Source organism: Patiria miniata, unplaced genomic scaffold (genome assembly GCF_015706575.1).
Source record: "Patiria miniata isolate m_02_andy unplaced genomic scaffold, ASM1570657v1 HiC_scaffold_16, whole genome shotgun sequence".
Lineage (NCBI taxonomy): Eukaryota > Metazoa > Echinodermata > Asteroidea > Valvatida > Asterinidae > Patiria > Patiria miniata.
In genome coordinates, this window is record NW_024037054.1 from 10,938,613 (window position 1) to 10,955,332 (window position 16,720).

A 16,720-nucleotide genomic window follows, 5' to 3' on the forward strand; every position below is an offset into this window, starting at 1 on the left:
ATCTCTTTCACCAGTCGTTATTGGAGTGTTTCAACGGTAGAAACACAGGGTATAATACTAATCGGCGCCTTCTCCGGCTGGACAAAAGGTTAAACATTGACAGGCGACATGGGAAAATCACTGTGTCGCACGTGCGTGCGAATATGCAATGGTACCAGCGTACGTACCGCACCGTGCCGTCCGCTAGCACATGGCCGGTCGGGAACGGGTAGCCTTGTGAACGATCCAGTGGATAAAATCATTGTGTTGTGCGATTTTCGGAGGTTTCAAATATAGTTATACAAAATGCAATGCTTTAAAAATCGTGATGATTATCTCGAGGATAGCGAAGAGAGCATTAGCGAAACATTTCACAGGCATTTGCCATTTGTTAGAAGAGAAAGACGACAATTCCTGATTTTTCCCCACGTATGAATGCAAGTGGAGTAGGCCTAGTGGTGGTGTGTGGTTGAATGGACCATGGAGGAAGGAACCATGGACGGTGCCCTTGTCTTTCGGACTTTTCCCTAGACTTTCTCAAGTAATTCTGTATTGATGACTCCATTACTCTAACTGTAATTTGGGCATTTTATGCAATGAAAACAGACCATTTTTTTCATCGTAAAATTTTGCTTGAATCGAAAATAAAGCAGGAAAAGATGTCCGGAAATTGGGCATGAAGTGTATTGTACATGGATGTACGATTGTGTGTAATGCAGCGCGGCCCGGATTTCGGACACATATTTTTCTTCGGCATATTTTCCGATTTTTTGGCCATATGCCAGTTTCATCTCTGTTAAGTGTTCAAGGTGGAAGGAATACTCCTGAGAACTATCTCTGGAGAAAACCCACTGAATCAGGTAGGGACTGAAAGCCAAAACTGCCAGAGCACTCAGGCATGCAATTTTTCTTCGGATCCGCCGATTTCCTCGTTTTTTTTACTTCTCATGAATGCCATTACAAATTGAAAAACACTGTACAAAGTCTTGTGTGGTTTGGAGTTTCCTCGTTTTTTTTTCTAAATTCCCAGTTGCATGCCTGAGCACTCTTTGGTTTTAAAGAGGTTGTGGAATGCTCGAAGACATTTCCGTCATTTTTCGGGTATATGTAGCCTAAGGTGTGATGAAATAAAAACGACTATTGTTTCTGTCATAAGATGAGTACAAAAGGTACTTTTGAGAGCTGTTTTTCAAGTCCTGTCATGCCTGTTTCGACCCGAACGTGCAATTTGTGTAAAAGTCGTCGTTGCGGGCAGCAAACAAAACACAGTAAATCGTGACGTAATAAACAGGACTCCCGATGCAGAGTAGCATAAACGAGTCCTGTTTAATACGTCACGATTTAGTGTGTTTTGTTTGCTGCCCGTAACGACGACTTTTACACAAATTGCACGTTCGGGTCGAAACAGGACCTGAAAAATAGCTCTCAAAAGTACCTTTTGTACTCATCTTATGACAGAAACAATAGTCGTTTTTGTTTCATCACACCTTAGGCTACATATACCCGAAAAATGACGGAAATGTCGTTGAGCATTCCACAACCTCAATAAGGATTCATCACGTAAGAAATACAATGTAATACATTGTAGTACAGGTACTAATTGTTAGTTGGGATTTAGCCACGTGGCTTGCATTCCAATGTACTAAGCAAGGGACGAAATAAATTATTACTTGGATCTTCCTTGACAGCCATGAAGCCTTGGTTCAGCACCGGGCTGGAGCAGAACCAGGCAGCACCCCGCGACGGCACAGTCACCATCCTATGCCAGCCCGAGGCCGCACCAACCCCGACCATCAGGTGGTTCAAGGGTGACCAGCGGATCACTAGCGACGGTCACTACACCGTCCAGGACGACGGTAATCTCTTGATCACGGACGTGGTGGATTCGGACGCTGGGGAGTATACGTGCGAAGCGACCAACAGCATAGGCGTGGGCTCCAGTACTGGAAGTATTGTTGTAAGAGGTGAGCAGTGCACATTGGTCAATTCGTCTTTATTTTATTTCTTTCTGGTAATGAAACCAAGGATTCCTCAAAAGCACCCTAAGCACTGTAGCTCGAAAGCCTGAAGAAACCTGTAGAGAGAATACAATGAAAAGAAATTACAGTTTTAGAGGTGGGAGGAAAAGCCCAGAGGAATATTCCGAGGAAAACCCACGGAATCAGGTAGGGACTGACAAACCCAATCCATATATTGGCCCGGGCGGGATTCGAACCTGGGACACAGCGGTGGAAGGCGAGGAAAGTACCGCTACGCCAACCTGACTCCCCCTTTTATTATTTACATGGCTGCTTGCTGCTTGATACCCCATTTTTTTGTCTATTGTATAAGGAGAGCGTGGCCATGAGATTAGGGTGTGTTACTCATGATCAAGGCCAGATTTCTTGTCTCTGCTTACCGTTAATGAAAAATCTCTGCTTACTATAGCAGAAAATTCAGTGCTTACGTTAACCCTTTCATTACCACATTGTTTATTGACTTGGCTCTCCCCAGGACCAAATTGTTTGCTCAGTCATGCGGAAATCACTAGAGCGTGAACAAAATGGCCACACGTCCAAAACTCACTTTTTTCAACCTAGATTTTCACTGCCAAGGAGTGATTTAAATCATAGGTGTTGTGTGTAAAGTTTGTTCCTCGAACCTTACTCTTTTATGTGATGTAAAAATGAAGTCCATATGTGTAAATATAAGAAAGTTATCATCAGGTTCCATTTATCAAACTGCAAGCCATTTCACCACATGACTGAATGGCACTCCATACCTCAATTTGTGAGTGGATACTTCTGAAGCACTTTTCTCATTTTTTTGTAATGGCCACACTATGAATAAACTACACCATTAGAACGATCCGAAAACACTCTTTCAGCTGGTATATGGTTGATGTATGGGCGGCAAACATATCAACATGCCGCCTTTCTGAAAAGTAGTGAATATATCTGTGTTGAGGGTGTTCTGTGTGTGGTTTCCTGGTCGACTAAAGTCACCCGTGGGAACCAGCAGGGGGGTTCTTCTTGTCGACAAAAGTCGCCCATGATAAGGAAAGGGTTAAGCGTATTTCACAGATCAGCGAGGTATTTTGACTATATGCGCATGCGTATACTCCGTAACTAAACTAAGGATTCTCTGCTTATGGGGTTAGCACCTAATTTTTAATGCTAGCACAGTTAGCACAAAATGGAATTAGCAGGGAATTCTTTGTTTAGCAGAGCCATGAAATTGGGCTCGGGGGTCATCAGGGGTTCGAATCCAGCTGCTGGCCATATGCTGTGTCCTTCAGCAAGCTACTTCACGTCCATTTGCCTCTCTCCACCCAGGGGTGTAAATGGGTACCAGCATTAGCTGGGAGTAACCTGCAATGGACTGGCATTCCATCCAGGGGCGAATTTGAAATAGTCCCAGTTGTTTTGTATTGCTTGTAAATCTTTACCTAAAGATGCAGTTGTGTGGCTAGTGGTTAGGATTCATGACTCGCGATCAGAAGGTCGGGGGTTTGAATCCTGCTGCTGGCCATGTGTTGTGTCCTTGGGTAAAGCTGCCTGCCTCACCCCATTTCTCTCTCCGCCCAGAACTGTAAATGGATACCTGCATTAGCTGTTGATTACACTGCCAATAAATGTCGTGGAAACCGGAGATAAATGCCAGCCTGAAGAGCCGTATTAGCTTCATGACAAACTTGACTTTTTACTTTGACTAACTATGTGCTCCGGGCACAAGAAACCCCATCAACGGCCAGAAAGTTGGGGGTGACCTAGACTGGTCCCGATCCATACACTGCGTATTTCGAATGTATCCAAAGTTGCAGGAGGCGGGGATTAGTCTCGGAGACTATCGCAAGTTGAATTCGAATGTATTTGCGCGCCGACGCTGCCCGACATTCACGCGAAGACGCAGTGGCTATAGCTTTTGCACATTCAGGAAGTCGTACGTACTTCGCGCAACGAACAAATACAGTACAGTGTGGGCACGCTGTGCTTCCCGTCCACAGAGCTCTCAAAAGAGGTAAAAACGCGCCCTCTTTGTTGGTGCACCGAGCCCATAGTACACAGTGTTAGGTTTTGAAGGATTCTACAGGCTTTAATTTAGTGTTCACCTTATCAAAGCCTGGTCTTATTTGTCGTCATAACCCTCTCAGATGGAACAAGCATCACTGAAGCGCCTACTGACCTGACGATCGACGAAGGACAAACGGGCATACTGAGGTGCCAAGCGTCATACGATCCCTACTTTGACTTGCGGTACGTCTGGACGAAGGACGACCAGCAGATTGACATAAATTCACCCAACTACGAGCAACCTGAGGTAGGTATAGTTCTGTGTTTGTGATCAGAGACTCATTGTCAACTGCGGAATATTTAAACCCTGGTTCTCATTTCCTCCTATGGGCTCCATGCACAAGTACCCCCTGATAAGGCCAAAAAAAAGAAGTCTCCGGTTTCTGGTATGGAGCTTGCCGAAAAAGTGGTGTGGTGACGCAGGTTTATTTTTTTTTTTTGTCTTCTTCAAATGTCGGCTGATGACTGCAAATGGTGCGCGACTAAACTTAGTGCAAATATATATATGGGAGTCCAGAGAGGCCACATAAAGCTTATTCTCTATCGTTACTCCATCTAAAAACACGTTAAAATTGTGCAGCAGCAGGATTCCAGTCAAACCAGTGAGTATGGCGGTTTTAAGACATCATCTTTCATTGAAAAAATAAACTTTTTCATTTTGCTGACGCGCATGGCTAGGCGATGTTGCGCAAAATGCAGCTGGGCTGATGTAGTGTGAATTTCGGACTATGAAATTTCATGAAAGTCCTAATAAGTCATGTGGCACTGGAAAAGTGTTTAAGACCAGCCAACCATGTCTTAATCATCCGTTTAAGACCGGCCATGTGGCGGGCTCTCGACCAATAGGTATGGGTAAACTGTCTTAAGTATTTATGAATAACGTTTAAGAACGCTCTCATCTCCATTTGTCACAGATTAGCACGGGTGAGGTGAGCGAGCTGCACATCAAGGACGCTACTCTGGAGCTGGGCGGGGAGTACACCTGCCAGGCCGTCACCGCCATCGACGACGTGACCGCCTCAGCGATGGTCACCATCAGGGGTAGGCCGGGCCCCCCAGCAGGCATCAGCGTGGAGGTCAACGGCGTAGCGGCCAACGTGAGCTGGAGCCATGGTGCCGACAACAACAGCCCAATCCTGTCTTACATCATCGAGGGAAGCACCAACCACGTGCCGGAGTTCGCCGTTCTCCGAATTGGTACCAAGCTAGTTTTTAAATTTTTGTTTTGATTTTTCATAAACAAGACTAGGCTTGCGTAATTGAGCTGCACCTGAAATTCTCAGTTCAAAGTAATGAGAACATTTGATCAAGGACCAATGGTTAACTAGCGGTTGGTTTGTGTCGTACCTAGCGCATGCACACTGAAGTTGAAGTGCGGACGACTCTGGGTAAACTATTGCCATGTCAACGAAATGACGGTCGCACAATTTTTCAACACTTGATGTTTCTGTTTATTTACACAAAACTAGTGATTGTGTAGTTTAGGACATCATACATGATCGCCATAATTATTGTACAATGCTAAGAAAAGTATGACAATGACAGAAGTGTATAACATGGAAAAAGTATGCAATGAAAATGAAAGTTAACACTCGCAGTTTCGTTGTTCCGCCATTTTTGTTGATAGTTGGTCCCCTCTGCACTTTGCAATGAACATTGCTATTGATAACCAGCTATAAATCATTGTGCGACAGACCATAGTAGGGAGGTCCTGAATAGTCGACTAGACAAGTCCAACTATCGTCGACTAGCATGCGTTTGATCAGAGAACTATGGTTGACTACGGTCCTTGATCAAACTTGCCCTGTCAGTTGGTTAGTCTGTTAGTGACTCAGTCAGTCATTGACTCAGTCAGTCACGTAGTCAGTCAGTGACTCAGACACTCAATCAGTCAGTCAGTGACTCGGTAAGTCGGGCAGTGACTCAGTCAGTGACTTAGTCAGTCAGAGACACCTTATAATAGTGTAACTTGGGGAGTCAGTGAGTGTGACTTAGTCAGTCAGTCAGAAGACAATCTAGGCTTTCTCTATTTGCCCAGCAGAACTAGTTCTTTCTGTGCACCCTTATCATTCAATATCCCTTACAAGTCCAGTGGTACCGTTAGGATTTGTATACATTTTTGGCATATAAGGTATAGCCCATCCATAGCACTACAAGAGAGGATGCCATGGATTTCCTACAAAGTGGTGGATTCGGAAAATTCAGGAGCAATTCCAAGAAATGTTTCCAAGGGAATGAGGATTAAAAAATAATCGTTCCATTTGTTACTGTTGTCACCAATGCTATATTTTTTTTAATGTAAAGTAATAGCAAGTTTGAGCGAGGACCGTGAGTCTACTAGTGGTCGATTTGTGACGTAACCTAAGCCTGCACAAAAAATAGCAACACGCGAACACCTATCAAAATTTCTTGATCGCGGTCGCCTGCTGTTTAGTATGATACCCGCAGCTATTGGTAACCAGTGATGGATCCATGTCCCTAGCTCCAGTTCCAAATAGTCCACTAAGAGTAGTCCAACCAACCATCCTGCGTTCGAGTGAAGCTAGTCAAACTATCGTTAACCACAGTCCCTGCTGCAACTTGATCCGCGTTTATCTTCAATTTCTTTACTTACTCATTGCATCACTGTGGTCTTGTCTCAGATATCCCTGCGGCCAGCACTCACATCCGTCTGACCGGCTTGTCAGCGTGGAGCATGTACAAGTTCAGGGTCATTGCAGTCAACGACGTCGGCCAAGGTGAACCCAGCGAGGAGTCCGACGAGCAGCAGACAGCACAAGACCGTGAGTTTGGCCCAAATGAAACTCTATATATTATCATCATATGTGACCCACTCCATAAAATAACGATATTAAGTCATGCTGTGCATTATCGTGTAATGGCCCGCTCAACGTTGAGAGGGTGAACATTTTGTCATGGCACAGGGGAATACCAACGCACAACTCTACTCACTTATAGTCCTAGCCGGGAATCGAACCAGGGCCACAGCAGTGAGAGGCGAGCACTTTACACACTAGCCACCCATGCCAACATTGATCGAAATCATCCTTTCTAAAAAATTGATTTCCCAGGTCCGACCATGGAGCCAGGTAATGTTGGGGGCGGAGGAGGAAACGATGGGGACCTCAGAATGATATGGGAGGTAGGTGAAAGAAAGACAAGGATGCAAAAAAAAGTGTCCATCTAAATATTTTTTTAAATAGCAACAAAACTACGAAGTAAATTTACAGCTATAGTCCATCATTTGTAATTAGTGCATTTTGTTCGTTTGAAGCAACAAAAGTGTTCAAAATCTAATGAAGGATACTGAACAACTTACTTGATGAAGTTTCAGCTCAGCTTCAGCTTCATATTCCGAGAAAAACAGCATTCTAGGATCTCAATTTAAAATCAAAAGTTGCTCAATCATGTTTCGAATTATTTTGAATTGCAGCTTTACGCGATGTCGCGCACTGATCCGACGAATTATAGCAACCGCGCGCGCCTGTGCGTCGTTCCAATGCTTGTGCGCGCTGCGCCGAATAACAAAACGAACAACTAATTTAAATTTTCCTACGGTGCTTCTTAAGAAGCACCGTTGGAAATGCCTTCTTTCGTTGATTTCTTCAAAATGAGAGCTTGCCAGAAAGGATAATTTCACAGGGAGTTTAGTCCCCTTACTATCTTTCAACCAGTATGTTTTTCAACAATAATTACGCCAGTTACTTTTTTGGATAGCTGCAAATGATGGACTCGGGCTTTAAGGGGCCATGCATTGAATTTTTCTTAGGACCACATTTTGAGCAACGTGCTACTCTTACATGTATGTGTGAAAATTATTTGACATCCCTTTTTGGTTAATTTTTATTGAAAAGTGCACTTCTTTAAAACATTAAAAAAAATTCCATGCTTTTCCGGACTAGTGAGGGCGCTGTTGCTGTGATGTCATTCCAGGAAGACTTCGTTCAGTTTAGGGGTTTTGTGTTCAAATTGTGAACACAAAATTTGCCAATACATGAATATAGACATTTTCATTAGCATAAAAACAAAAAGGCACCAAAATATCCGTTAAAAAATGGCTACAACAAAAATTGAAAATATGGTTAAATGGGCACAAAGGTGCATTTTCAAGGATTGCATTTAAAAAAAAAATTACATGGGCCCTTTATTAAAGGGAAAATACAACATTTGCAAACATCAAAAAATACAACTACCAAATCATTTTGAAATACCTTGCTGGACTGTTAGTGAATGACAGTGTAAAGCATCCTGTAAAATCATGGCACCTGGTATACTGTCATTTTCAAGAAAAGTGGTATTTTTGTATCAATTTCCAACGCTGATCGGCTGATCAGCGTTGGAAAAAACTGGCTTTTTTTTCCAAATACTGGCCCCAATTGACCATCGCACTTGTTTGCAATCGATTACAAGCCTATGAACGGGTACGAGCCAGCTAGACTGGTTCCCTGACCTTACAATTCCCCAATGTATGTAAACTGCTCTGTTTCTTCCTATATGGAGTCGGGGAACCAGACTACAGGACAATGATTGTTTTTCTTGGTTTTTATAGCATTTTCGAACCCAAAACCTCAAAAAAGTCAGTGTAACTATATTTGCTATATATTTCCAACCCCCCAATTCCATCCATTTCTGAAAATTACAGCAAAAGCAAATGATGTATATTCCCTTTAAAGCCATACAATCTTATATTTTCTGTTGTTTTTGACTCCCAGCCACTGCCAAGGCAGGAATGGAATGCCCCAGACCTATATTACAAGGTCTACTGGCGGCAGAAGGACTCGGGAGCCGAGTTTGTTGATCATGATGTCATGGACCCAGAGGCTGGGGAGTATGTGGCCTCGGGGGTGCCTGCCTACACGCCGTTTGATGTCAAGGTCCAGGCTATCAACTCCGAAGGGGAAGGACCCATGAGCCAAGTCTCGGAAGTTTACTCCTTCCAGAGAAGTGAGTGAAAGCCTTGAAGCCTCTCCCCCACACCCTACCCCACCCTCAATCTCAACCCACCTCCTACCTCTGAATGCCTCCTACCTCTGAAACCAATTTTTCTTTAAGTTTACCCCTTCTAGAGGAATGGGTGAAAGTCCTCTCAAACTACCATACCCGATCCATGCCAAACCCACTCCAACTCAAAATGCCACTCAACTCCCCACACCCCACCCAATTCCCACATCCTTCCCAACTCCCCACACCCCTCCCAACTCTTCACCCAACTCTTCACCCAACTCCACACCCCACACCCTACCCAACTCCCCACACCCCAACCAACTCTCCACCCAACACCACACCCCACCCAACACCACACCCAACTCTTTACCCAACTCTTCACCCAACTCCACACCCCACCCAACTCTCCACACCCCACCCAACTCTCCACCCAACACCACACCCCACCCAACTCTCCACCCAACTCCACACCCCACCCAACTCTCCACCCAACTCCACACCCCACCCAACTCTCCACCCAACTCCACACCCCACCCAACTCTCCACCCAACTCCACACCCCACCCAACTCTCCACCCAACTCCACACCCCACCCAACTCTCCACCCAACTCCACACCCCACCCAACTCTCCACCCAACTCCACACCCCACCCAACTCTCCACCCAACTCCACACCCCACCCAACTCTCCACCCAACTCCACACCCCACCCAACTCTCCACCCAACTCCACACCCCACCCAACTCTCCACCCAACTCCACACCCCACCCAACTCTCCACCCAACTCCACACCCTACCCAACTCTCCACCCAACTCCACACCCCACCCAACTCTCCATCCAACTCCACACCCCACCCAACTCTCCACCCAACTCCACACCCCACCCAACTCTCCACCCAACTCCACACCCCACCCAACTCTCCACCCAACTCCAAACCCCACCCAACTCTCCACCCAACTCCACACCCCACCCAACTCTCCACCCAACTCCACACCCCACCCAACTCTCCACCCAACTCCAAACCCCACCCAACTCCCCACACCCCACCCAACTCTCCACACCCACCCAACTCCCCACACCCACCCAACTCTTCACCCAACTCCACACCCAACTCCACACCTCACCCAACTCTCCACCCAACTCCACACCCCACCCAACTCTCCACCCAACTCCACACCCCACCCAACTCCCCACACCCCAACCAACTCTCCACCCAACTCCACACCCTACTCCACAACCAACTCCACACCCCATCCCACACCCTACCCAACTCACCACCAACATCACACCCCACCCAACTCCACACCCTACTCCACAACCAACTCCACACCCCATCCAACACCCCACCCAACTCTCCACCCAGTTCTCCACCAAACTCCATACCCTGCCCACACTCTCAACCCACCACCTACCTCCAAGAACCGCTTTTTCGGAAGTGTACACCTTATAATAGTAATCATCCATTGACCTCATGGACGTCCCTGGCTAACAGAGAAGTGAGTGAAATCCCCACCCCCATCCATAACCCCACTTCGTTTCCCACCCTCAAACCCCATCCCCAAACCCCACCCCCAAACCCAACATTCCCAATCGCACCCCCTACCCCACCCCAAACTCCTCCCCGAAATCCCACCCCAAAACCCCACCCCAAAACCCCACCCCAAAACCCCACCCCATACTAAAGCCCAACGTGGTAAGCATATTTCTGTGCTAACTAGTTCCATTGAATTGACCCTTTGTTTTCATCCAATCCCTCAAGGTCCAGAAGAGGCACCCACTGCAGTCACAGCCACAGCCGCATCAGCAACCAGTGTCCAGGTCTCATGGACAGGCATTGATGCAGAGCAAATCATAGGAGTCCTGGATGGATACAAAGTAAGCCGTAGCTCCTACTGACATCCCCTTGAAATTCATGTGGGCAAGTGCCTTCCCTCTTCCACCATCACTCGGGTTCATATGTGACGGTAAATTTTGACCTCAACTTAATGACGTCATGATCAAGACAAGTATTTCGCGAATTTTCTTGAAGATATTTTGTGGCATCATAGCTTCACGAGCATATTTCTCTGAAGTTCATACTTTATACCAGGCATAGAGCTGTGTTAGATTACTAGAGCGCCAACAGTTATTAACCAGTTAGCGCAGGTATTATTTGACAAAAACGGAACGAGGGACGGATTACTTTTCACTCTACCTCAAGCCAGGCGTGTTAAAGCCATCACCCTCGGGCAGCACACTCAATATTTCTGGCCTCGCTCGCTGCGAGCGGGTCGCTGACAGATATTTCTGGCCTTGCCCCCTGGGTGTTAATCCGTAATCTGTTCCGAGGTGTACACATCAAAAGTAACACTTTGCCAATGCAAGACCCTCACCGAGGTTCATATTTTGGGGGTTGTCTTTGTAGCTCAAATACTGGGAGGAAGGTTCCACGGAGGAGCTGGGAAACATCGTCAGGAGTCCCGGCCCAGGAACAGAAGCTACTATCGTGGACCTAGATCCTAACACTATGTACAATATCAACGTCATGGCGTTCAGTGGGGGCGGGGACGGACCCCCCAGCACTGAAGTTGCCCAAGTCACGACACTCAAAGCCCGTAAGTCAAAAACAAAATTAGGTTTCGATCATTTTTGCTTTTTTGTATTAAAAATGAAAAAAAAAAGGTGCTGGGGCCCAAGCTTCTGAAGCTGCAAAACTGAAATGTGCCCAGTACGGACAATTTTTTTTTCTATCAGCAAATGGAGCTTATTTTTTTGATGCAGTTGAATGGTCAGCAGAAAGTTATGTTAAATTAAGGCCTCACTGCCCTGTGCCGTCATAGCACCAGGCACCCTAACGGCAACCCATGGGCAACCCACGGGCAACCCATAGACAACCCAAGGGCAACCCAAGGGCAACCCAAGTGCAACCCAAGGGCAACCCAATTCAACCCAATGGCAACCTATAGGCAACCCAATGGCAACCCAAGGGCAACCCATGGGCAACCCAAGGGCAACCCATGGGCAACCCATGGGCAACCCATGGGCAACCCACGGGCAACCCATGGGCAACCCAAGGGCAACCCATAGGCAACCCAAGGGCAACCCAATTCAACCCAATGGCAACCTATAGGCAACCCAATGGCAACCCATGGGCAACCCAAGGGCAACCCATGGGCAACCCAAGGGCAACCCAAGGGCAACCCATGGGCAACCCAAGGGCAACCCAAGGGCAACCCATGGGCAACCCAATGGCAACCCATGGGCAACCCAAGGGCAACCCAGGGGCAACCCAAGGGCAACCCAATGGCAACCCATGGGCAACCCAAGGGCAACCCATGGGCAACCCAAGGGCAACCCATGGGCAACCCAAGGGCAACCCATGGGCAACCCAATACTTTTAAACCATGCATATTTTCAGAGATATCCATGCAGTGCAGAAGAGAACCGTTTGCTGAAAGTTGGCGTCACGTGACCACAACATCCAAATTGTAAACAAATGTCACATCGTCCATAGAAACAAATGTGCTTACCTGAACTTAGATGGCGTGGACATGCTAAAGCTTTAGGGTAACAAATTTAAGCTGATTTGTCACATCGAGTTAAGCATGCTCTTTGTTGTGCTTACTTACAGTCTCTCAAATGGACAATTGCTCTCCCAGTGAAAAAGTACCTGCTTAGCAGCACTCACAAAATTGAACTTATGCTATCAGCCAGTCTTTCACATGGCGTGACATTTACTGCCCAAGACTGCTACTCACTGGATTTTTGCTAAGCTCAGTACTACAAGAAGTACATTTCTGCGTTGCAGCTTCGTAAACACGGGCCCCATTTTATGCGTCCACAACTACCCGGTAGTGGTTATGTTCAGCAAAATATTACAGTAGTACATGCACAGTTATAGAAATGAGTAATTCATTCTCCCTACAACTTCTTGTAGATGCACTTACCAATATAAATTCCCCTTCACCCTTGCACTGATATATTGCAACGCAATCTTGTCAAGCATGATTTTTAGAATTTTGTACAGTGGGTGGTTGGGAGAAACCAACGCAATTCATATACTCAAAGTAAGCATTTTCTAATTTCAAAATTTACTGCAGGTAGAGTTCTGAAACAAAACGCGATATACGCCATTTTTTTTCCCTTTTAGAAACCCATTCTCTCCTGGCTTTCCAAAGTCAATTTCGATTGCTGTTACGTACTAGGATACAACCTAAGAATACACTTAAGTGAAAAATGAAGTTCAGAAACAACTGTTACAATACTGTTTTTCATTGTTTAAAGTTTCATAACCGTGCACAATTTTTCACTTTTTTTTTTAAACGGATATATCGCGTTTTGGAACCAAACCCTTCATATTGATTTTCAATTTTGATTTTCAACGGGAGAGTCATTTGGCAATTTGAAATTCTGGGAAATTTATTAAAATCATTAAAAGAATCTCTTTCCAATATTTTATTTACTTGTTTTAAATTCCTCTTGCTCTTATACACTCAAGCTAATTGTACCTTTCAAATATCTTGGCATTTGTTGTTTTGAAGATCGTATAGGTTTTCCCATAGCCCTTTAAAATGCCAGTTATTTCTTGATTAATCCTAACCCTGCTATAAAATGCAACAGAATGCAACGGTGGTAAAAAGTTGTTGCATTTAGCAGTCTCCTGATCTGATGCGTTGCACCCCTGCATTCCGTTGCATTTGGCAGGGTAGGTACTTGGTACCGGTACCAAGGCTGGTATGTATTAGTTCACTGCATACTGTTGTATTTGGCAGGGTGCCTAGAGAATAACCCTGCTAAATGCAACAAAATGCACCAGTGGTAAAAAGTTGTTGCATTTAGCAGTCTCCTGATCTGATGCAGTGCACCCCTGCATCCCGTTGCATTTGGCAGGGTACCAGTAGGTACTTGGTACCAAGGCTGGTGTGTATTAGTTCACTGCATTCTGTTGCATTTGGCAGGGTGCCTAGAGAATAACCCTGCTAAATGCAACAAAATGCACCAGTGGTACAAAGTTATTGCATTTAGCAGTCTCCTGATCTGATGCAGTGCACCCCTGCATTCCGTTGCATTTGGCAGGGTAGGTACTTGGTACCAAGGCTAGCACTGCATTCTGTTGCATTTGGCAGGGTGCCTCGAGAATACCCCGTGGGGGTTAGGTTAAGCAGACTTCTGCTTTTTCACAGACCAGTCCAGCAAAGCAATCACTGTACACTCATGGAGGCCTCCTGTAATGGCGGAAGCATTGTAAATTGACCTATTGCCGTTTGCGAGTTAGCCACGCCCCTTAGACAACCATGTGGAGTTTTTGAACGCTAAGTTTTGTTTGTCTCAGATTGTGCGCGTTTCGCGTCCATTTGTATATCATGTAATTGGACAATATTTCACAAGCTGCGTTGGCGCGATTCTAACGCGATTCTACTGCGACAGGTCAATTACCATCATGGGGTACTTGTTTTGTTCAATAGATGGCGCAGTTCTTTTGCTATTACCGGTGGCGTCTGTGAGTGTTGTACAGTGATTCGGTGCTCAGATTGGGTCTCCAACTTCCCCGCTCCCCCAGACCAACGTTGGGTTGCTTTCGTAGATCAGTACAGCATTACTCAACTTGAAATGGGAAAAGGTGACAGGTCTGTTTTGCCTGTACACGTAGGTGCTCATCATGAGCAAATTTGTCTGGTTTTCAATCAAATGTACGCCCTTACCAATTAATCCAGGTACCAGTGTGTGTTGAGTCCCCTGTTGTTTTAGTTTGTACGGTGGCATATTTGTTTCACTCAGATTAGAAAACCATGTTTTAGTAATCATTTTTTATCGAGTTGTGAATTGATGTGTAGAATAATGATTGTGTGGTGTCTGCTTTTTTATGTGCTGTGTATGCGTACATGTAGGCAGCTTGATTAGAGTGCTGAGCTACATCTAGATTGTACAATGACATGTATGTGTATGTGCCAGGGTTTCACAAGTGCAGTCAAGCTAGCAGGGCGCTAAGAGGGGGCAGTCCAATCCAAAACACAGAGTTGGCTACTAGAAAGTAGTGGCCAAAATGGGCAGTTGGCCACAATATATACATACCTAAATTTGTCGGTGGCCATAGTGAAATGGTGGCCACATTGATCTGGTGGCCAGGATGGAGGTGGCCAAACTGAACTGATGGTGGCCACTTTGACTGGTAGTTGTCACAGTGGAGAGGTGGTCGAAATTGGGAAGTGGCCAACATTAATGGATAACCTTAGCACTATATGAACTGGTTGCCACAATGGGGAAGTGGCCAACATTAATGGATAACCTTATCACTATATGAACTGGTTGCCACAATGAAATCTTGGCCACATTGAACTGGCGGCCACAATGACAATAAACTGGTGGTCGTATGGGATATGAGGCAAATATAACTTAGTGGCCAAAATTGGCCACAAAAGAAGAGTGGCCACAGTGAAATGACCTTAATTAAAGAAAAACTTACAATGTTAAAATGACTGGCGGACACTACAAAACTGGTGGCCGCAAACTAGAGGTGGCCACAATCTTGAGGTGGCCACATGGAATGAATGGCCTTACTGCACAAGTGGCAGCAACAAACTTGCAGGCCACCAATGTCTAATGAAACTGTTGGCCTTCTCTGCTGCTCCTCAGAGTCTCCATATATGCCCAGGCTTGCCTGCACTTGTCCAACCGAGTACGGTAGCAATGTGTGCGTCGGTAGCGATAGTTTGACCGATGTTGTTTTCATTATAATTGTTCTCCTCCCTGTTATTATCAAGTGACCACAGTCGAGATGCCGACGCAAACTCCAAGTACAATGCTGATTGGTAGTACAGTATATTTCTCCCTATTTGCCTCCCTCCTTGCGTCCAGAGAGATTTTCTTGGGGGGGAAAAAAAACGAAAAAGGAAAAAAAAAAACAATCGACAGATTGACACAGATCACTGTCAACCAGACTCCAGCAAATTTTCTTTTGATTAAAATTTGCTTTCTTCCTTCTTGTACATCTCAGTGTAATTTTTTTGAAACAGGGTTTACTCATATTTTTTTTTTTTTTTGGAAACTCAAATCAAGTCAATAATTTTGACTGGTTATGCTAAGATGGAACGGCTTCTTATTAACCAGTTCGCGCCGGGAATATTTTGACAAGAACGGAACGAGGCGCAGGATGACTTTTCACTCGACCTCAATGCTAGGCAGGGTTGAAGCCATCACCCTCGGGCAGCACACTCATATTTCCGGCCTCGCTCGCTGCGAGTGGGTCGCTGACAGATATTTCCAGCCACGCTCCCTGCGTGTTTATCCATCATCCATTCTGAATACCGCAAAACCTTCGCGTAAACACACGTCACCCGGCGCGAACTGGTTAAAAGAAAGGAGCTGTGTTGCCTTTTCCTTTTTATAACAAATGTCATTCGTTTTGAGATGACTGAAAAGTTAAAAGCCGCAAAAAGAGAATCTTTCTGGACCGTTTTGACTGCATGGCCCTGCTTTTTCACCTGCTTTTTTTGACAAGTCATCTAATGTAAATAAGCTTTAAGGTCACCTATGGGGTGGGTCCATGTCACTTCTTGACTGCTTTCAGTAACAGCCTTACAGGGAATTCAATCAATTAGCAGTTTGGTCATGTTTCCCCTGGCTTCCAGCATGAGTCAAATCAAGCCTTGCTACATTGTTAAGCCCAATTCATACTCGGCGCGAAAGCGAACGTGAATTTGTGACGTCATGGAGAGTATTCGCGATGCGAATTCGTAAAAGTTGAACACATTTCAACTCGGGCGAATT

General features: G+C 45.5%; 1 protein-coding gene across 1 annotated transcript in view; it reads left to right on the forward strand.

Annotated features, from left to right (window-relative positions):
- The window catches only part of LOC119722975 (contactin-2-like), a 38,017-nt gene that overhangs the window by 14,583 nt on the left and 6,714 nt on the right, over window positions 1-16,720 (forward strand). The window contains exons 10-17 of the mRNA XM_038193410.1: window positions 1,668-1,943; window positions 4,112-4,278; window positions 4,946-5,228; window positions 6,674-6,814; window positions 7,103-7,173; window positions 8,744-8,975; window positions 10,734-10,849; window positions 11,379-11,568. Of these exons, the coding sequence (XP_038049338.1) occupies window positions 1,668-1,943; window positions 4,112-4,278; window positions 4,946-5,228; window positions 6,674-6,814; window positions 7,103-7,173; window positions 8,744-8,975; window positions 10,734-10,849; window positions 11,379-11,568 (1,476 nt within the window). The remainder of the gene's footprint in view (window positions 1-1,667; window positions 1,944-4,111; window positions 4,279-4,945; window positions 5,229-6,673; window positions 6,815-7,102; window positions 7,174-8,743; window positions 8,976-10,733; window positions 10,850-11,378; window positions 11,569-16,720) is intronic.